The sequence below is a fragment of the Podarcis liolepis genome, assembly GCF_965112155.1.
Source record: "Podarcis liolepis genome assembly, chromosome: 7".
Classification (NCBI taxonomy): domain Eukaryota; kingdom Metazoa; phylum Chordata; class Lepidosauria; order Squamata; family Lacertidae; genus Podarcis; species Podarcis liolepis.
Genome location: NC_139561.1, coordinates 89,066,218 through 89,088,368, shown reverse-complemented (window position 1 = coordinate 89,088,368; position 22,151 = coordinate 89,066,218). Strand labels below are relative to the sequence as shown.

The 22,151-nt window shown below is 43.8% G+C and overlaps 1 protein-coding gene across 16 annotated transcripts in view; it reads left to right on the top strand.

Annotated features, from left to right (window-relative positions):
• Positions 1-22,151, top strand: part of ZNF541 (zinc finger protein 541) — a 38,107-nt gene that overhangs the window by 8,336 nt on the left and 7,620 nt on the right. For 10 of the 16 annotated variants that reach the window (XM_083515733.1, XM_083515723.1, XM_083515734.1 and 7 more), the window contains 9 exons: positions 2,677-2,920; positions 5,976-7,746; positions 9,307-9,365; positions 11,114-11,270; positions 12,891-13,058; positions 16,599-16,929; positions 17,117-17,180; positions 20,955-21,097; positions 21,252-21,355. In XM_083515733.1, coding sequence (XP_083371859.1) covers positions 2,677-2,920; positions 5,976-7,746; positions 9,307-9,365; positions 11,114-11,270; positions 12,891-13,058; positions 16,599-16,929; positions 17,117-17,180; positions 20,955-21,097; positions 21,252-21,355 — 3,041 coding nt within the window. The remainder of the gene's footprint in view (positions 1-2,676; positions 2,921-5,975; positions 7,747-9,306; positions 9,366-11,113; positions 11,271-12,890; positions 13,059-16,598; positions 16,930-17,116; positions 17,181-20,954; positions 21,098-21,251; positions 21,356-22,151) is intronic. The other 6 variants (XM_083515726.1, XM_083515725.1, XM_083515727.1 and 3 more) reach the window with 2 other exon arrangements.

Below are 22,151 nucleotides of genomic sequence, written 5' to 3'. Positions count from 1 at the left end.
CAGGAGGCCCCATTAGCTAAAGTGGTGCTTCAGGTTAAGAACAGTTTCAGGTTAAGTACGGACCTCCGGAACGAATTAAGTACTTATCCCGAGGTACCACTGTATATGAAGTGGAAATCAGTTCTTAAAAGAGATTGGCAGTAATGGGGATATGTGAATTGAGAGTAGCTTAGATAAATTTAAAATGGAACAAAATTGACAGACAGTACAATAGTGCTCTAGTAAGAACAATGAAAAAATTTTGGTCGTCAGGAATGAGCTTTGTTGATCAGGTGCAGTAATGCTGAACAAGTGCAAGGCCTCCGTTTTAGAGGAAGGGAATGCTACGCTACCTTCATAATTTTAATTACCTGAATGAATTTTTTAACTAGGCACTCAATTTAGTGCCAAAATCCTAAAAGCAGATAAAATAGAACCTCAAAACTAATTAGCTGTGAAATCAGTGGGTCTGCTTCATGAGCAAGCAGTTTGGCAATAAGAGGTTAACTCTTATTAAAAAGTTCAGTATTGGTTTAAATAGTTACTAGAGAGGAGGAAGGTGCATGTTTCTAGAAGGCCAGAAGTTCCCACACCTGTTTGTTTGTGATATGACCACTTTAGCAGTGCAGAAAGGGTGCTTGTATAAGAGGCAAAGAATACTTTAAAATTCAGCAGGGTCTACCCATGCTCTCTTGAGTTCTATATGTACTACATTTATGTGTAGTTTTTGTTCTTCATTCCACCCTGCAGCAAAAATGTAAATCCTGTGTGTTTATACTAGAGATGTGGGTATTCTGGGTAATTTTCCAACGCTCTGGGTAATTTTCCAACGGATTGGAGTGTTTAGGATATTTGACATACACTCGTGCACACACGTATAGAATTAAATGTTTGTGTGATGTGCTGTACGACATTTGTTGCTGGTAGTACAGTGGTACCTCGGGTTACATACACTTCAGGTTACAGACTCCACTAACCCAGAAATAGTACCTCGGGTTAAGAACTTTGCTTCAGGATGAGAACAGAAATCGTGCTACGGCGGTGCGGCAGCAGCGGGAGGCCCCCATAAGCTAAAGCAGTGCTTCAGGTTAAGAACAGTTTCAGGTTAAGAACGGACCTCCAGAACGAATTAAGTACTTAACCCGAGGTACCACTGTACAGTTACTGTTAAAAATGGTATGGGATGGAATCATGTAACCTGGACTTGCTTTAAGCCTGTCTTTATATTTGCTTTGCTATGCACTCTTAACATGCCCTGAGACTGCTGTGTGGATCAGGATACAAAGCTTCATAAAATATTGTGGGATAACCAGTATGCTTAGGTATAATTAAACTTTGGAAGGAGCTTAGAAGGGAATATATTAAAGGTCCAACAGCCTGTCTTTCCATGCTTTACTTTGCTTCATATTTTGTGGTTTTAAATCTTTACTGTGGTTCCTCTCACCAAAGAGGACTTGCCCCAAATCTGGATCTTGGCATCCAGGGAATTCTCTCTTTATACCTCCCCCCCCCGCCCCTCATTATGTTCATTTAACAAACATAATGCAATTTGACATTATGTTCATTTTGTGAAATTTCCATACCAGTTGATTATAATAAAACCTCTAAGCAGTTCAGTATTGCTAGATCATCACTGGAAGAAAATAATTGCATTGGGGAAGCAAACTTAAACAGTTTCTCGCCATCACCATCATTATAAACATTATTGACATTTTTTAACAAGAACAGTTGTTGGTGTTTTTAACAAGCTTTAGCATCTTGTGTAGTGGGTTTAAAAATAGGGGTAAGGGGTGTTCCCTTCTGAAAGTATTTGGAATTGAGGAAGAAATGGAACTGTCAGGGCTTCAGTCCTCTGAGCTGCCTGCTCCTATCCTGTTGTGTTGAATGGGCTCATCCCTACTGCTTTTAAAAGGATCCTTTTTACAAAGAACCAGCAGGCAGGAGAATCCATAGTTAATGCACCTGGGTTTTTTTGTGCTGACTGAGAAGAGAACGGGATTTGTTTACTGTGTCTGCTTCCACAGCGAATACCAGTCCCAAAGTTAGTATGTGCACCCTGTTTTCTGCTGCCAGGAACATTCACCAGTAACTGAGGGAGCTACATATGTGAAGCCCCCCAGAAATAATTTGGGGAGGGGAGGTTCTTCAGAACCTCTCAAAATATGTAAAAATATATAAAAATCATCCAGTAGCACCTTAGAGACCAACTAAGTTCTTGGTATAAGCTTCCACCAAGAACAAACTTAGTTGGTCTCTAAGGTGCTACTGGACTATATATATATATATATATATATATATATATATATATATATATATATAATGTAGACTGCGTCAGACCAACATGGCTACCTACCTGAATTCTGAACCTCTGTTATTTAAGCCCCTCAATGTCCCATTGATGTTGTTCTCACCTTGAAAATGCAAGGAGTCATACTTGGCATTTATATGACATTTTTCGTGAGTGTCATCTTCATTATATCACTATTTTTTTTAAAAGCAAGCTTACAAGGTAGGTCAATTTTATTATCCCATAGTGCAGATGGGGTAAGATGTGGAGATGGAGAGGTAAGCGGCTTGCCAAATGCTGCCTAGTGGGTTTGTGACATTGAGATTTGAACCAGATACTTAATTGCTCACGCTGTCATTGACTGTACAAAGCCAGATGCTGTGAACTAAAAGTTGTCTTTACTTGCATAGAATTGGGACTTCCTGCCCCTTCAGCACCGAAAGAAGTGGAGCAAGGAGGCAGATCCAGTTCTGGCAGTGGAAGGAGAGGAAAGCACCAGCAGAACTCCCCTCAAGCCCCTTTCCTGGATTGCAGCCTGTGTGGAAAGGTTTTCAGTAGCACCAGCTCTCTCAGCAAACACTACGTGACTCACAGCCAGGAACGGAAACATGTCTGTAAGATCTGCAGCAAAGCATTTAAGCGCCAGGACCACCTGTATGTATCTGTTTGCCAGTAAAACTGATTTAAATGTATAGACAGTTTCTGCTACTGTAGAAATTTGGCTTGATCTAGTTCGGCTAGGGCCTGGTACAAATGCACATAGACCTAGTATTCCTTAGTAATGCAAGACATAATCTCCCTCCACTTTAAGAAAATGGTGAAACTACCCAGGGAGTTGCTTTGGATCTACTGTGTGAGCAGACAGCACTGTAATACAGTGAAGTTTTCAAGTTCCATCATTCAGGCAGGATTCCGGTGGTGGAAGAGGCTCCTAGTACAGTGGTGCCCCGCAAGACGAATGCCTCGCAAGACGGAAAACCTGCTAGATGAAAGGGTTTTCCGTTTTTGAGCTGCTTCGCAAGACAATTTTCCCTATGGGCTTGCTTTGCAAGACGAAAACGTCTTGCAAGTGTTCCGATTTTTTCCTGCTTTCCCCCCACTTTTTCTAAGCCGCTAAGACGCTAATAGCCTTTTAGCCGCTAATCCTTTAATAGCCGCTAAGCCTTTTTCTAAGCCGCTAAACCGCTAATAGCGCTAAGCCGCTAATAGAGTTGCTTCGCAAGACGAAAAAACCGCTAGACGAAGAGACGCGGAACGGATTAATTTCGGCTTGCGAGGCACCACTGTATTGAGGAGAGAAAATCTTTCTAATAGTCTGTGATGCATGAAATAATTTGGCCTTCTGAAAATCAGAGCAGTTGGGTGTGAGCACTTGGTGGGATGTGGTTGCAGCGATACCACAGGAAAAGTATCTTAAGCAAAAAGAAGTGGAATTCTGAGAGATATTTGAGCCCCCTCTTCCTTTGAGCACAGGACAAAAGTATGCCTCTTTACATTAACCACAGTCCTATGCTCTGGAGCAGAGAAATTGTAATAGAAATTTGTGTGAAAACTAGAGACCTGTAGCCAGAGATCTGTGGCTAGTTCTCTCTACTATGGTAAATGTGCACCTTGACTCCTAGCATTTCAGACTGGACATGGAAGCTTTTATGATGGAATATTTCTCAGTACAGTACCAGAAAATGGCAGTTAGAAATATAGAATATCAAGGAGAAGGCTAGGCTAGAATCCTTTCCTCTGACATCTAGTTTTATATATGCAAGTGTGTGTGTGTGTGTGTGTGTGTGTGTGTGTGTGTGTGTGTGTGTAGGAACACTGTCATGTGAGCCCCTGTCTGCAGTCTGAAGTGATAGTGTTGGGAGTTCAGCTGTAGGAATCAAAACTAGTTAAAGATTATTACTTCCGGGCAAAGTTCTAGTGTGACTCGGACGTCCTTACAGCCTTTCCTAGTAAAGACAGCCAAATGGACCACCTGGGTGGGTAAAGTCCCTGTAGTACATAGGAGCCTTTACTGCTTAGGGAAATGCTATAATTTACAGCTCTCGTGACACCATCCAGGGTAACTGTGCACAGCAGGCATAGGCAAACCAGGCCCTCCAGTTGTTTTGGGACTTCAACTCCCATCATCCCTGACCACTGGTCCTGTTAGCTAGGGATGATGGGAGTTGTAGTCCCAAAACTTCTGGAGGGCCAAGTTTGCCTATGCCTGGTATACAGAGTCATGGGTAGCCATGGCAGCTCCTGATGCACAGCCCCAAAAAAGGTTTATTGCCTCTTTAACTATTCTAGGTTTCCAATCCGTATGTGAGGTTCAGCCTCCCTTGCTTCTGCAGCTCTTGGTCATATACACCTCTGTTTGCTCACTCTCTTCCTCTCACCCTCTTTCTTTTGTACCCCTCTATTTTCTAACTGCATACCTAGGTCCGTGCTTCTTCAAACTCTTGTTTCCTTGATATGCTGCCTGCTCTGGCCTTCTCAAGGAGCAGAGCAGCTCAGCCACTGGTGGCCAGAGAGGTACTCCTAACTGCCCAGTCCATCTCTGATAGGAAAGGCAGCTGAAGTAATTAATAGCAGAGGCTTTACCACCACCACCACGGAAAATCATTCAGTGTAGTGGTTCCCATTTGTTCTTTGACAGATCACTTGGAAATTACTGGTTGTCTTGGCAGACCCATTTAATGATTTTTCTGCCTGTTGTAAAAAAAAAATTGTAATGAACTGTGTTAGATACGGTGTGATTTTTAACTGTATTTTTATTGCTTTTGTTGTTTCCTATATTGTATTTTATAGTACAGTACAGGCAACTCCCCATTTGCGCTGGGGGGGTGTTTTGGATCATCACAAATGTTGACAGGATGCATGTAAGCCCGCCCTGCCCCCTTCCAGGGCAGAAAATGTCGTGCGCATCAGCAGCCACATGTGCCTCGAAAGCACGCAAAATGATAGTTGCCTGTATTGTAATTTGCATTTCATAGAATTCAGATTTTAACACAAAAAACACAATATAAAAAACAAAATTACTAACAAATGTACAGTTAAAATTTAATATGGATATTTATTGCGGGTATGCCACTGACTACCTGAACGAAGCTCGTGCACTGCTGGTAGTCCAATAACCACAGTTTGTGAACCCCTGCTTTACCCTAATATAACAATATAGTTGATAAAAGTGAGGATTTCATTTGCCTTACTTCGCCAAACCGTTATTAGGCGTTACAAATATAGGCCATCATAAAACATCCATATATAAAATTTTAACATATATACAAATAAACATCCATGTAGAAAAATGTAATAACGAGGATTTTCATTGCAGTTTCTTCCAATTAAATAGTGCCATTAACCATTCTAAGAGATACTCTTGATAAAAACTCAGCCATCCTTGCAGTTACTTCCGGGTTAATGTCAGATATTTTCATTGTGCTGCGCTGTTAGACTACCCAGAAAAGGGGATAGCACGTGTTTGCGTAGCTGGTTGTACAACGAACAGTAGAAAAGAATATGTTCTGTGTCTGGCACATTCAAACAACTTCCGCAATGTCTGTTGTTCCTGGGGATGTTTAAATATCTGCCCTTGACAAAAGTTGAGGGGGAAATGTTTAATTTGCCAAGCTGGGAAGTGATTTTAGTGGTTGTTTGTGATAATAAGATGAGCTTACTCTTCTATATTCTGATCTTGTTAAAAAAAAATTTTAACCTTTCATCTCAGGAGTGGCCACATGCTGACACACCAAAAAACGAAGCCGTTTATTTGCATAGAACAAGGTTGCAATAAGAGTTACTCAGACCATCGGTCGCTGCGCCGGCATTATGAAATGCACCACGGTTTGAGGTTGTTAAAGGACGAAGAAGCTTGTGAGGCCTCCCCACCCCTCCACGATTCACGTGTCCAGGTGGGATCTAGTGGCATGAGAACTGCAGAGAGGCTGGCTGTTCACCCTGAATCCCAGGCCCCTAATAATTCCCTCCTGCCCCACAGAGACCTGTTGAGGTGTCTTGTAAGTAGCTTAGTCAGCCAGAAGCTCCCGCCTGCTTCTTCAACCTCTGTGGGACAGCCCGAGTCTGATTCTAGGGGATCCCAGCAGCCTTGCTCTTCTGTCTGCGGTCAGATTTCTTGTGTGCCGACAAGCACTGCAGTGCTCACAGAAGCCACCAGTGATAAAGTGACGAAGGAGCTTTACCCTTGTCAAAAGAACGCCACCTCTTCCAGTGTGTACACCATCATAAACCCTGGGAGTTTATCTGTACTTGGACCAGCAGAAAACATTGCAAACTTGCCAGACAGGCAGCCACATTCTGAACCTCAGTTTCCATTAGAACCCACAGCCCTGGAGTATTGGTCGAACAGTGGTGTGCCTCGTTTTCCATTATTTAGAGGCCAGAAAATTCCCGCCACCTCTCACCAGTCAAGTGGCAACTTCCAGTGGGTCAGAAATGTGCCACCAACGTACACCCAAAGCAAAGGAAACGGTGTTTATCTTGCTCAGATGCCACCTGCTGCAGGTCAGGATGCTTCCCAAGGCCTCGTGGGACCCTCCCATGCTTTTGACTCTCTGTCGCAGAACTTTGAGCGCCCAGATGTTTTATCATTCCCTCCAGCCCTCTTAAAGTCACAGGGGGAGATCCCTGGAGAGCCGAATCTCAGTGGCTTTGAAGAGTCTTTCAGGCCAGCAACAAGGCTTCCAGATCCTATGAAGCATGGTGTGCTGCAGAAGGGTGAAGCCACACCGCTTTTCAGGCAGCTCTTGATGAAATCCCAGGAATCCTCTGTGAATCAGGATCAGCTTCAAGTCCAGGGTCGCCTGTTCCAAAGGATCACCAAATCTCAGCACATTGTGTCCCACACGCAGCTGTTGGCTCCGTTGCAACTGGCAGCTGCAGAGACTGAGCAGGTGGTAGCGAAACCACTTCAGAGTGCGTTTCCGCAGCAGGCAGGTTTGGTTCATCCAGCTCCTGAGCCCGCTGAAAGCGAAGGGTCCCCCTTGCGCGTAAAAAACGCCTTGACCCAGTTTCAGAAGGACTTCTCGTTGGGCAGTGAGAAAGAAGGGCAACAGCCAGCTTCTCCTCCGCAGTCCTTTCAGCTACTTGCCGTGCCTTCTGCAAGCACAGGCAGCATCTCTCATCCCAAGCACACCAGGACCTTGAAAAGATGCCTGGAGCTCAAAGACTTCTCTAGCCCTAGCCAATCTGTAACGTACGAAAACACCCCGGGAAACCACACATACGGGAAGCCAAGGCAGCTGGAGAATGGCTCTCCCGTACTGAGGAAGAAAGAGAAGAGTAAGGCTTGCGTCAAAGAACCAGGCTGCAAAGGGCATTCTCGCAGTGGCAGACCTCGCCGGAAGGAGAAGCTGAAGTTTGACACGGCTCCCATGGCTTCTCCCAGTCAAGTGGCCATGGCTTCCTTTTCTTTGCCTAGCACCTCATTTGATAGTGGAGCCAGAGCGAAACCAAAGCTGACCATTTTCAACAGGATTCAGGCATGTTCAAACCATAACATGTTCATGTTTTATTTCTTTAAGTGTTTACAGTATTGGTGGGGTCAGATAGCACCTTTCTCTAAAGTTTATGTCAAGGCAGCTGTTAGTGTGCCTATAGCCGTGTTCCCCAAACTTGGGTCTCCAGCTGTTTTTGGAATACAACTCCCATCATCCCTAGCTAGCAGGATAGGGATGATGGGAATTGTAGTCCAAAAAACAGCTGCAGACCCAAGTTTTGGGAAATACTGGTCTCTAGCTTCTGGGAACTTGGAGGGAACTTAACAAAATTATTCAGATAGTGTGAGCTGTTAGCCAGTAACTGATTTTATTTATTTTAGCAGAAGCCATTCATGGATTTAAGCAAGGTCTAATAGGTGGGACGCGGGTGGCGCTGTGGGTAAAACCTCAGCGCCTAGAACTTGCCGATCGTCAGGTCGGCGGTTCGAATCCCCGTGGCGGGGTGCGCTCCTGTTGCTCGGTCCCAGCGCCTGCCAACCTAGCAGTTCGAAAACACCCTCAGGTGCAAGTAGATAAATAGGGACCGCTTACTAGCGGGAAGGTAAACGGCGTTTCCGTGTGCTGTGCTGGTGCTGGCTCCCCAGAGCAGCTTCGTCACGCTGGCCATGTGACCCGGAAGTGTCTTCGGACAGCGCTGGCCCCCGGCCTCTTAAGCGAGATGGGCGCGCAACCCCAGAGTCGGACACGACTGGCCTGTACGGGCAGGGGTACCTATACCTTTACCTTTAATAGGTGATTATCTTTGGCTTTGCTCACAGAGTGAACCCTGTATAAGTGCCAAGGCACTGGCAAAGAGGCCTTTGATCCCCTTTCTCCAGCAAGAGTGACAAGCAGACTTGTCCCTGTATATGTCTCATCTGCTCATTCCCATTGGCCTTAAGTTGATGTGTGCATGGGAGTGAGTTGGTGAGTACATAAGTGGAAAATTCTGCCAAAGCTGCTGTACTTCATGGCAAGAAGTGTCCTATGGTCAGTTTGGGAGGAAATGGCTGAGGTGCGTAATGAAAATGTGCATGGGGGTGAGGGATGGTTCTAAAATTTGGGAAGAAGTGATGCCTCTGGGCACTGTTGGGCTCTCAGACTGCTAGCTCCCCATGTCTGTGTTACCCCTTTCCTCCCCAGCTCTGATCTCTGAAAATTGCCCACTCTCCCTGCATGACATGTTAGCAAGAGGAAGAAGTTCTCATTGAGCCTGGTGTGATCATCCCCCCTCCCTCACTGTTAATTGTAGTGCAGTGGGGCTATTTTCAAAGAGATCCTGGCTCCAAAGAGGGGGGTAAAACCTCCCCATGTACTGTGGTTCGGATCAAAATAAGGGGTGGGGGATGCTAACAAATTTTTAAACCCTGATGCAATTGGCAGTGGTGCATTTTGTGCAACATGGAGTTAGGCCCTTAGTAAAGAAGAGGAGAGAAAAAGTAGACAAGAAAGGTTTTATGATTCCAAAAGCCTGAGGGCATCTGAGTAATGTAGAGCTCTCTCTGATCAGGAGATGTTTTATCTTTACAAATATATAAATTTACTTAACTTTTTTTAACACAGGGTGGAAATATCTACAGCTTTACTAATGCAGTGAGGGAAGAACAGTTTCCCTTTGGTTGGTAAGTAGGGCATGGTGATGTTGGAGAAATTTCAAAGGGGTTCCTAGATAGGCAGTATCCCTCCCAGAAACCCAAAAGATGAGTATGCAGGCTAAAAGTAAAAAGAGACCTTTATTGAAGTTCTAAATGCGCATAGGGACAGCCTCAAAAATAAGGAGACTGCAAAGAACCACATCCAAAGTAATGTTTCTTATACACTTCCAGATTACACACATGATTTCTATTCACTATTAAAAGGATCACAGTAATTTTAGTAGTTGCAACCCATTGTCATCATCCTGAACCAATCAGAAGCTTGTCAGATCGGTCCTCATCAGAGTATCATGTTGGTTACATGTAATCATTTTTCAATGTCTTTATCAAGACTTTGACTACTTTTCCTATTCATTAAATGTATCCCAAGATCCTCTTTCATCTGTCTACAAAACAATTCAGTATTAATCACAATTGCTGTGCCTAGCTGATTCTCTTTTAATGCATTCAGTGGCAGCCATGCATTCTAACAGCTTATTGTTTTCAGTGTTCTGGAACAAAGATTTGCTACATACAGTACCAGAGACCAGAGTTCAAATCCCCACTCAGGGCTTTCCCACATTTCCGCTTGTCTCATGCCTAGGAAGAATGGGTCCGAGGCATTTTCCATTTGGCCCTCGGCTCTTTACTGCTGAACCAGAACAAACAGCAATCCGCAGAAAACCTGATTGATGTTTGCTCCTGTTCAGCATTAAAGAGCAGGTTGCTCTGGGGGAAAGCAGTGGTACAAGCGGACGTTTGGACGAGCCCTTAGTCATGAAGCTCATGGGGTGAGTTGCAGTTTCTCAGCCTGACCTACATCATAGGGTTGTGAGGATAAAATGAGGAGGTGGAGAACTCTGTACGTCACCTTGAGCTTCTTCAAGGAAAGGTGAGAGAAAAACAGAAAAAATAAACTTGACATAGAGGAGTATCCAGAAATGGGTTTGATTTTGGGAAAGCGAATTGTGACACAAGTCTCACTGACCCTGCTCTGCACCCTCGTCCAGTGTTTTTGCCTGGCTTGAACGTGCCTTTTAACTTGGATAATGCTATTTGTTTGCCTCCATGGAGGAAAGGGAGGTGTATGAGAGTGCGTGGAAACTGTATAAAGGTAAAATTTTCATTCTGTGCCCTGCACGCTTTCCCCTCTGCACCTGCAGAATGGGCCTTTTGATTGGTTGTTGACGAGGAAACATGGCCCTCAGGGTGAAAAAGCCCCACCCCCCTTGACCTAGAGGCGAGCTGAAAGTCATTAAATAAGCCTTTGCCAACCTGGTTACCTCTGGAAGTTTTGGAGGTTGTCCAAAACATATGGAGGGCACCAGGTTGGCAAATTCCACATTAACCAAACACTTCCAGGGAGGGATGTTTCAAAATCGGCTTGTGGTAATGTCCCAGGGCTCTGGTGGTTCAAAGAAAGTAAGTGCAAAATTTGGCTGGGCTGCTGTAAGTCCCTAAGCAGCTCTCTGGATCCCAGCCATTATCTCTGCGGTGGCACTAGAAATTGTTACTTATGTATGATATCCCAGTGGAGTTTACTTCGCTAGTTAGCACAGTTTGCTGCTAAATGAACTGTAGAAACACTTTCTCCAGGAAGACATAAAACAGGTTCTGAAGCAGGAAATGTAAATGTGAATGTAATACAGTTATGGGGTTAAATTACAATCTGGAAATTCAGACTTCATGATATTACGTTTTTTTTCATCCCTTTTTGCTTCATTTTCTGCCATCAGTAGTAAGACTGGGGGAGCTCCTGGAGACAGGAGTGAGCATGGAAATGGCTTTGTTTGTACAACCTGCAATCAGCTGTTTTATACTGAGAGGGGCCTGAACAGCCATATGTGTTTCTATAGTGAACAATGGCAGTCTCCAGGGAAGGAAAAACAACAGGTAAAAGAGAAATTGAACTCTGGTGAATGCATATTTGTCACTATTAATATTAGTCATTTATAGAACAAGCAAAAGTTTAACACTCTGGATGAATTGTTTGAATTCTCGGCAGTAGCCATTAAGCTCATGAGGTGGCCTTAGGCAATTTCTCATCTTTAAGCCTAACCCATTTTACAAGGGGCCGTTGTAAATGTAATCCTGGCTTACTAGTAGCTGTGCGGGAAGGAATAGCATAGCTGTATGACTAGGAGATGGTTGCACATTGCATCTTCACCCCGCCTCCCAATTTTTAAAGGCTTTTATTTTTTCAAAAATTACAGAACAATAACGGGGGTTTCAAGTTAATAAATAGTGTACCCCTGGCTTTACTGCGGTTAAGGGACATGTAGTGGACCACTTTTGCATGTTGAAATGTTGGCTTAATAAGCCAAAATATTCATGACCTTTATGTGTGCTCATGCACACACACCCATTTTTTGTGACTGGGAAATCAAACCACGAAGCTGCAACTATCCCTACTTCCCTAACGAGATGTGAACTGGAAACTATGGAGTAACAGGTTATGTGTTGGTGCACAGAGACTTTTCATATGCTGACTTAGTAAGCCTAGATTTAATGGCCATTGGCACCAACTTTAACTGTGATAACGATTAAGGTTTTTGTTTCATTAGGATTAGAAATCATGGTTTAATGTAGGTCTGGGCTGATGAGTGAGAATGTTCCCACAACCACAGAGGTGGTTGTGATATAATAGACGGTCCAGCTGGCAGCATCTAGGTGCATTTGAATTCCTTTCCCACCTCGAAATATGTGCTTTTTGTTCATTAAACCAGCTGTATATATATGCAGTGGTCTTCTGATGTTATTTGGTTTCTGGTTTTCCTTTTTCCATTCGGTAATAAGATAAATCTCAGCTCCATTTGGGGTTTTGTGTGTCTCGACAGATGTCCTGAAGGGATGCAAAGTGTCTCTGCATTCACATCTGTGCCCCTTGCATCGTCTGCCCATCATAATTTTGCATTTATTTAGAAAATGTACACCCCACCGTTCCACCTATGGGTGTCCAAGGTGCTTAACAATCTAAATGAAAAGGGCAATCCATAACATTAATAATGATGGGGGTTTTGCTAGTCGTGATAATAATGCTGACTTACCTTTCAGGGCAGTTATAAGGATTACCAAAATAATGTATGTGTAATGTTTTGAATGCTGAAAAGCACTACATAAATGCTAGCAACCATTCTTGTTAATACACAGCACAATTTTGTGCATGTTTACTCATGAAAGCGTCCATAGGATTGTATCTTTTAGTGCAATGTCTGCTCAGAAAAGAAGTAAGTCTCCCTGACTTTCATAGGATATCACTACCTAGTAATAGATAAAGGTTTGCAGCTTTAGAAGCTTTAAAAAAAGGAATGCAATATATATTATATATTTCATTAGGTACTCTTGTTTCTATATCATTTTTCAAAAACAAACCAACCTGGAAGTTGTTCGTGTCTGCTGCAAGGGCTTTCGAAAGGGTAGAAACTGAAATAAAACAAAAGCTAGCCGCAGTATTGTCTTCTGTATACTTGTTGCGAGAATGCACATTTCTTTTTATATTTCCTTTCCCTTAAGGCATATGAGGCAGAGCATTTACCAGCTCAGAAACTGTCCCTCAAGGAATCAGGGGATGGAGATTCTCCTCCTGAAACCAAAAGGCCTTCGGAAGATGTAGCAGTAGCACCTCTTGTAATCCCTGTTTCGGTACCTGTAACGGCTGCAAACCTTCAGCAAGAGAGCAAAGTGGGTGGTGATTTGCAGTGTTAACTTCAGATCAGTACAGAGAAGACGTGCCAACTGTTTGGGATCTAACTGATCGAGAGTTCCGGTGGGGTTTCATACTTAGCCCAGCAATATGTGCAAAGATCCACCCTATGCAGGGCGACAGGAAAGGGATCTGCACTGCTGGAAACCTAGAAGAAGAAATTTAAAATAATTTTTATTTCATAGCTAGCCAAAAGCATTTTAAATATTTTTCAGCGTTTGCGATGGACGTTTGGACTTCCGTGACTTTTCAGGGCAGGGATGGGGAATCTGTTGCCCTCCAGGTGTTAATTGGATTATAGCTCACATCATCCTTGACAGTTGGTGGCTGGGGCTCATGGGAGTTGGAGTCCACTAGACCTTGAAGGCACCAGGTTCCCTGCAGAGCTCCATAGTTTTAGACAGCATCACTGGCATCTTTCTTTGAGCATATCTTAAACTATCTTAATAGCCTTTTCATTCTAATACTTATTTTGTTTATATTCCATATTTCTTCCATGAGGAAACTCAGGACAGCACCAGTAGTGTTTTTAGGCATTTCTTCACTCGGTCATGGTATCCATGCACCTTTAGACCATAGCCCTGGAACCATTTATATAGTGCTTTTAGAGTGTTTAAAGCTCTTTACTAACATTACTTTGTTAAAACAACAAAGAGTTACGGCACCATAAAGACTTAACTCATTTATTAAGGCATATGCTTTCATGGATCATAGTCCATTTCATCAGATACACAAAGTGTTTCATATACACATGGCTTGAGGGGAGAATTATAAACAGTGAGGCCACAATGAAATGAAATGCAGAAAAGTACAGTGGTGCCTCGCAAGACGAAAAGAATCCGTTCTGTGATTCTCTTCGTCTAGCGGTTTTTTCGTCTTGCGAAGCAAGCCCATTGACGGATTAGCGCTATTATCGGCTTTTAGCGGCTTATCTGCTGATCGGATCAGCTGATAAGCGGCTTAGCGGCTTAGAAAAAGGGGGGGAAAGGAAAAACAACCAGCAGGAACTCGCAAGACATTGTCGTCTTGCGAAGCAAGCCCATAGGAAATTTGTTTTGCGAAGCACCTCCAAAACGGAAAACTCTTTCGTCTAGCGAGTTTTCCGTCTTGCGAGGCATTCGTCTTGCGGGGCACCACTGTACAGAGAATATTACATGATGAACAGTGGCCATTCACAAAAAAAGTTGTTGATAATGCATACATCCTGGCATTAAAAAACGTGTTGCAATAAAAAAGAGATAAAAGTAAAGGGACCCCTGACCATTAGGTCCAGTCGTGGCCGACTGGGGTTGCGGCGCTCATCTCGCTTTATTGGCCGAGGGAGCCGGCGTACAGCTTCCAGGTCATGTGGCCAGCATGACTAAGCCGCTTCTGGCGAACCAGAGCAGCGCACGGAAACGCTGTTTATCTTCCCGCCAGAGTGGTACCTATTTCTCTACTTGCACTTTAACGTGCTTTCGAACTGCTAGGTTGGCAGGAGCAGGGACTGAGCAACGGGAGCTCACCTCGTCGCGGGGATTTGAACCGCCAACCTTCTGATCGGCACATCCTAGGCTCTGTGGTTTAACCCACAGCGCCACCCGCGTCCCGCCCCCCAAAAGATACTTTGCCCCAGTTTTGAACTCAGGATAATACTCCGTGCATCTGGTGAAGTAGACAGTAGTTCACAAAAGTGTGTAATAATACATAGTCTTTAAGGTGCCTCAAGACTTGTTTGTTTCAATTGCGTAACTGGAAAGTACCTTGGTACAAGTCCTTAAAGCCACCTGCAAGGCATGTCAGTATTATTACCATCCCTGTATTTTCAGATTTTGTGTGTTAACACTCCATTCTCAATATTAGTCCTGTAATTGGCAGCAATTACACAATAGGTAGGGGGAAGAAATGGTTGCTGTGGCTGTTCGAGAAAATGTACTTGAAAGTTTGCCTGGCAACAGCTGAGGCTGAAAATGCTGCCATTTGGCCAACATGATTGTGACATCACTGTTCCCTCAGCGATTAGTTATTCATCCCGAGCTGGGTTCTCACGTCTTGAATCCTGGCAGACCCCAGAATCTTGTCAGGCACTCCTCCATTGTCTCCCGAGGCCGGCAGATGCGAACTATCAACTTTGTGTGCCCCTAGAGCATGGTCTACCTCTTCCTCTGCTTCCAGCCCAACTGGAAGGAAAGGAAGAAGGTGGAGAAGTGTGGGGGTGGGAAAGGAAGAGAAAGTCTTACCTAGCTGCGCACAGATGGGAGGTCATCTCCAGACAACTGCAACCTGTCCCCACATACCTTAGCATTCAAGGATTCCAAGGCAGATTATGCCTCCTATACAAAAGCAGGGGAGAGGTAGAAATTATAATCTACGACCATGGGAGTCCGCCTCATACAGACTCAGGCCATTGGTCCATCTGGCAGGGTTTCAGACCTAGAACATTCCAAGCTCTACCTGGAAATTTGGGACTTTTAATGTATACTCCCTACACAGAAATGACCCTCCTCCAAAATTCAGGCACCACCCAGGTCTGTTTCTTTCCTCTTTTGTACCTAACTGAAGCACCCTAGGATGAACATCGCCCCCCCCCCATCTATGTCGGGATTGAGCCAGCAAGTAAAAGGACATTCAGTTCACTTACCACCACCCTCCACCCCACTGTTCAGAAACAGCACTCCTGATCCCTCTCCAGCTGCAACAAGAGACCATTAAGACCCCAAAGAAATCAGACTGCACACATTAAATGGTCTCTCAGATTCCGCAATCCTGCTGCCCAGTTCACCTCCAACCCAAGAAGTCCTGATGAATGGAGGTAGGGGAAGAAGGTGGTTTCTTATTTCCTCTCCCACACAGGTACACTCAAAAGGATGAGCCCCTCACCTTCCATCCATGTAAAGACTGCAGTTTCCTAGGCCTGACAAGATTTGGGGACTTGCCATTATCACCTGGAATGAGAATGAAAACCCAGCTCACTAGCTAAAGACTCATAATCAGAAACAGGAGGAGCAACAGTGATGTCATAATCCTTATTATCCGCCAACAAGGCTGCATTTTCAGGCTCCAGGATTGCAGTTTTGAGCTGCCTTAAAAATACTTAAAAGTAATGGGAACTAACAGCTTAAAAATACTTAAAAGTAATGGGTACTAACAGCTACAGCAGTGGTTCTTTTCTGTATAGCTATTGACCAAATAACATACATGCGGATATGTGACATTTTGGGGAAATCCCCAATGTGGTGGTGGTGGGGCTACAGATATTTTAAATGCTCACTACAAACTACAATTCTCAGGATTCTCTGTGGGACATCATAACAATGTTATAAAAGCTAATATGAGTCTGTAGTGTAGATACTTTACTTGGTAGGATAACCTCACGTAGGTGGTCTCAAATTAGTGAGCCATAGGGGAGGAGGCAGCTTATTAGGACAGGGTTCTTGGGGGAAACACCCAGTGCTGCACACTTAAGGGCCATGCAGGGCATGAGGTTTTTCCCCCCAAGTCGTAATAACAAATCACATGGGCTGTATATTTCGTCTTAGGTTGAGGAGAAGGAAAGCCAGGATGATAAGGACTTCCAAGAAGGCATGCAAAAGAAGAGGAAGAGGCGATCTCGTCCGAAATCTCTTTTCATCCCACCTCCTCCACCTGTCCTCATTGAGATACAGCCTGGCACTGGAGGGTGCTTTCAGAGTAATCTCCGTTCGCCTGTCTTCCTCATGGACCACCTCATCCAAGGCTTAGTCCAGTGCTCCCCTTATACGCCACCTCCGATGCTCTCTCCCATTCGTGAGGGGTCAGGGCTGTATTTCAACACACTCTGTTCTTCCTCTACAAATGCTGCTTCTACCAAGATGTACACCTCTGTTCTAGGTATTTAAAACAACCCATCTTTCTATGACTGAATATACAAAGCAGTATTGTACTGAGTGAGGGCCGCTCATTCATCTGGCCTAATGCTGTCTAATCTGACTGGCAGCAGCTTCCTGCAATCTTCACTGTGTTTGTTATTAACATCATTATGATTATGATTATCGTTATTACTATTTTGCAATTTTAGATGGAATGGACGGAGCCCTTTTGTTCTCTCTTGTGAAAGATACCACCAAAATCAGCATAGAACCGTAAGTGAGGGAATGATGACAATGGTAAACAAGTCCAGTAATATCTTGTACTATGTTCTTTCTCATAGCTGGGCACATGTAAGAATGTTGTGAGTCATTCCAAGATTCTTACACCCTATGTTTTCTACCCACATCATCGCTGCTTGGCCATTTCAGATCTCATTCGCTTTAATTTAAGAACAAGCACTCCCTACATCCCAGACTGCTTTTTGTGCAGCTGTTAGGTGATTACCATCTGCTTTCATTACTTGTGCTTTGTTTACATTTTGACACTGAAAAGCAATTACTCCCTTACAGGATGGAGGAGGGTATTCTTGTGTCATTAAAGTAATCAGCACTCTGGTTATCTCTTGGCCTGTTCCAAACAAGCAATTAATACCCTCTGGGAGGAAAACCACAAAAACTTCCAGCAGATAACGTCCAGAATTAAGTCACCGCAGCCTGCAAAACACACGGCTATTAAGAGGAGTGTTAAATTTGCCAAAAAAAGCAATCTGTAAACGGCTGCAGTTCCAGGAGAACCCAAGTACAGGGATCCCTCACAGAAGCCATTCCAAATCTTAAAAACCTTAAGATGTGAACTGACCTTTGAAGCAGAGTAATGAAATACTAGGCTGGGTTTTGCAGTACAGGCACTAAGTCATGAGAACATCCTTCAGATCCATTTTAAATTTAGGAAGACTTCCTCTTTGTTTAAAAGTTAATCGGGCCCTTAAAATAGTGTTGCTGTCGGGTTTCTGTAGTAGTTCAGTGCTACTTCATCTGTATGACAAAACAAATATTTCATCTGCTGAAGTCTCATAAGGCTCACATGAACTAAATCCTTTAGTTATAATTAAATAGACAGGATGGGAAGAACACTGCCAACGTCTTAGACAAAATTAGAATCAGAACAGATTGAAACCAGGATATTCACTGTTTTCTTTAAACTTTACCTCTCCTCTCTGTTCAGGACCAAACTAGACAATATGTTAAATTTGTGTCGTGTATAAAGTGTCTTGTTTTTACTTTTAAAAGAGCCCTGTGGAGGAGGCTATTGGGCTCAGTGGAAGTATCTGCTGGTGGGATAACAACTTGGTGGAAGTGGGGGGTACAGATTTTTACCAGGATCATGACACAGAGGAAAGGGTTTAACCCTACCTGTATTCTATGATCCCAATTCTGATCAGGGCCTATCTGTTGTTGTTTTTTGTAAAGTAAACATGCGTGCATGCATGTACTTAATGACTCATCTAGCTTGGCCCTTGGTGAAATCCAGTACGATAGTTGTTCATTTTCTGTTAGTATTTTTAGGCTTAACCTGTGGGAAGATTAAGCATTTTAATCGTTTTGCATTACTGTTTGGATGCATATCATGATTTTGCCGGATAATGGCAGATGTAGGCCAAAGTGCAGATACCCTTTTGCTGGCTTTGTTCTGTATAAGGCCAGACTTGTAAACAACCCTTCCCTCTTTCCAGCTATGTGTGCATTTGATGTCCCGCACAGGTGTGTTCTGTAAACTTTTAAAAAGACCACTCCTTTATTTGAAATGCTTTAGAAAGGGGACCCACCAGCGGTTTTAGCCATTGAGACATACAATTTATTGCAGGTCCAAGGCCAAAGAGGTAATTCTGTTAAGACTGGCTAGGGCTCCCCTTGGGGTTGTTGCTTTGCAATAAACTGACAGAGGTGAGAGGTGTGGTTTAAGTATAGAACTGAAGTAGAAGTAACTTTTGAACATGGAGCATCTTCTGACTAAAGTCGGTTGGAATGACCTTTCAGCCATGCAGCAAAAAAAAAGCAAAACCCAACCCCCCCGCCCCCCAAGTAATCCAAATGGTTCATGTTTTGCTAGTGCCCTAAGACCAAGGTTCAGTTTTATGAACCTAGAGAAGCTTCTCAAACAAAGGACTTGAGCAAATAAAAATACTTTAAACAACTGCTTGTAACTTCTCAGGGTGGAAAGGCTGTAGGTTTTTGTTCCAACAGTGTCTCTGCTGGAAGGTAAACTTTAATGTGCTTGCCTCTTCATGCATGTAAAGATTGAGATTAACAAAGCCCTAATCATTAATTCTGTTTTTTAAAAATGGGTTTTGGCCTTTTCATCATTAGTTCTTCCGTTTACCTTTGTCTTAACTTTCATCCTGATGTTCCTTTCAGTCCTTTAGCAGGTTTACTTGATGTTTGGATGCATGTAGCCTTTTATTTATTACCGTATTTTTCGCTCTATAAGACGCACCAGACCACAAGACGCATTAGTTTTTGGAGGAGTAAAACAAGAAAAAAAATATTCTGAATCTCGGAAGCCAGAACAGCAAGAGGGATCGCTGTGCAGTGAAAGCAGCAATCCCTCTTGCTGTTCTGGCTTCTGTGATAGCTGTGCAGCCTGCATTCACTCCATAAGACACACACACATTTCCCTTTACTTTTTAGAAGGGAAAAGGTGAGTCTTATAGAGCAAAAAATACGGTATATGTTATTCAGTATTTTTCGTAAAAATAATGTCTCAAAGCACCTACACCAGGTGGAGCGTTTCTGCTGCCCCCTGGCCCCCACGACACTTGACTCTCATTACACCCAAGGGTTGTTTTACTACAGCATAGCAAGGTTTACTGGTTCATGCTTGTTTTTGTTGCCACATTCACCGTGCAAAATGCCGTATAGAATATGGTCATGAGACAGGATTCCTCCCAGAGAACCTAGGGTGGGATTGAATGAGGTTAATTGGTAAGCTGATAGCACAGAAGAGGTAAGGCTTATGTAGCAAGAGTGGCTTTGTCAGAAATAGCAGCAGGTTTTTGGATTAAAGGTGGAGGAGGTGAATGGGGTGGTAGAGGGAACAGGGAGGCCGTTTCTGGCACAAGAAGCAACGTGGAGGAAGGGGAGCAAAGGAAAGGCCTGAATGCCAAGTAGCTTGCCATGCTGGAGTACTGTTAACAAGATTGGGTTAACGTGCCTGTGGGTTAAATGTACCCAGTAGCAAGATAAATCTGTAACAGGATTAGCCTCTGATTAGTCAAAGTGAGTTTTGTGTAGGTCTTGCTGGAGCAAGTATGGAAAACGGCAGGTTCCCTCTGCCTGGCATCAGAGGCAGCTGTCTCAACGAATGCTCGTGTAGATAATAGGGTACCCTCCCTTTTAACATACTACATTTTTGAAAAGCGGGGGGGACGGGGACGACGACCCTTAGATACCGCTCTGCCTCATCTTTCGTGGTTCTTGTTATTTCCTCCCTTACACTTTTCACTTCTGCAAATTCATCTCCTTTGTTCCCTTCCAATCCATGTGCCGGCTTTTCCTAGATTCCTACTGCCACCCTTCCCTTCTTTCCCCTCCATTCAACCAACTCCTCCCTACGTTACTGTTTATGTGCCCAAACTTCATTTATTTTATGTGTCCAGGTAAAATTCCACTATCCCTCTGACTCTTTTAATCGCCCACTCTTCACCTTTGCCTTGTCCTCCTAGGCTCTAAACTGTAAGACATTTGTCCCTTCTGTCCATCACTTGTAAAGTGTGGAATAACAGTAATAAAATTGTCCCAACAGACTTGGGGTAAGTGCAGAAGTGCTTCTGTTTCTGTTCCCGAGAGATTGTGTACTTTTAAGCCTCATGGACCATCTATTCGTGTGGAAATAGCAACTTGGAAGCTTCCTCTTTTTATCTTCCATTTTTGGCCTAATTTTAATTTTACCATCTCTTGCTTGTTTATTGTTTCTCTTCCCTCATAAGCCTTCACATTATCTCTCTCCCCCCCCCCCTTTTTCTTTCTTTACCTCATCCGTCATTTCAGGCACATCAACATTGGAAGTCGTTTCCAGGCAGAGATACCTGATCTTCAAGACAGATCCTCCCTAGAAAATTGTGAGCATCCAGCCTCACTAGTGTGGAAGCCGTGGGGAGATATCACAACCAACAAAGAAACACAGAAAAGAGGTGTGCAGAAATGGGGGGGGGGGGAGAGATAGTTTTCCTACCTGAGGCTAACCCTCCCCAATTATACTTCATTTTTCTTTTCTTCCGTTCCGTTGCATTTTAATTACTCTTGTGCAGCCATTTGTTCATGCTTTAAAAAAAATCTCACTTGCAGTAACGGATCTGTTAAAATTGGCCTGCTCCAGTGCGATGCCAGGTGGAGGAACCAACCTAGAACTAGCTGTGCATTGCCTGCATGAAGCCCAAGGAAACATTCTGGTAAGATGCAATAAATTCACACTGGGCAAAACACACCGGGTCTTAAGAACATAAGCATAAATTACCCTGCTGGTTCAGGCCAGTGGCTCGTCTAGTCCAGCATCCTGTTCTCACATATGGAAAGCCAATAATAATAATAATAATAATAATAATTTATTATTTATACCCCGCCCATCTGGCTGGGTTTCCCCAGCCACTCTGGGCGGCTTCCAACAGAACACTTAAAATACAAAAACCTATTAAACATTAAAAGCTTCCCTAAACAGGGCTGCCTTCAGATGTCTTCTAAAAGTTTGGTAGTTGTTTTTCTCTTTGACATCTGGTGGGAGGGAGTTCCACAGGGCAGGTGCCACTACCGAGAAGACCCTCTGCCTGATTCCCTGTAACTTGGCTTCTCGTAGCGAGGAAACCGGCAGAAGGCCCTCGGCGCTGGACCTCAGTGTCTGGGTAGAGCGATGGAGGTGAGGACCTGAGCACATCTGCCCACATCTGATTCCCAGCAGCCAACTTTCAGTTCATTCATAAAATCATTACTGTACCATACTACCTCCAGCAGCGGAGGTAGAACATGGCCATTGATAGCCTTATCCTCCATGACTTGGTCTAATCTTTTAAAGCAATCTAAGCATGTGGCCGCCGCTACATCTTGTGAGAGCTGCTTTGTCGTACTGTTGAGAATCTCAGGTTCCTTGTTTTGAAGGCTTTCGCAATTTCAGGGTTGTAGGCTTTAGCCAAATGTTCTGTTTAATTTATATTGGGAGTGCCCCTAGCTGAATGGCACGATGCATGTTTTGTG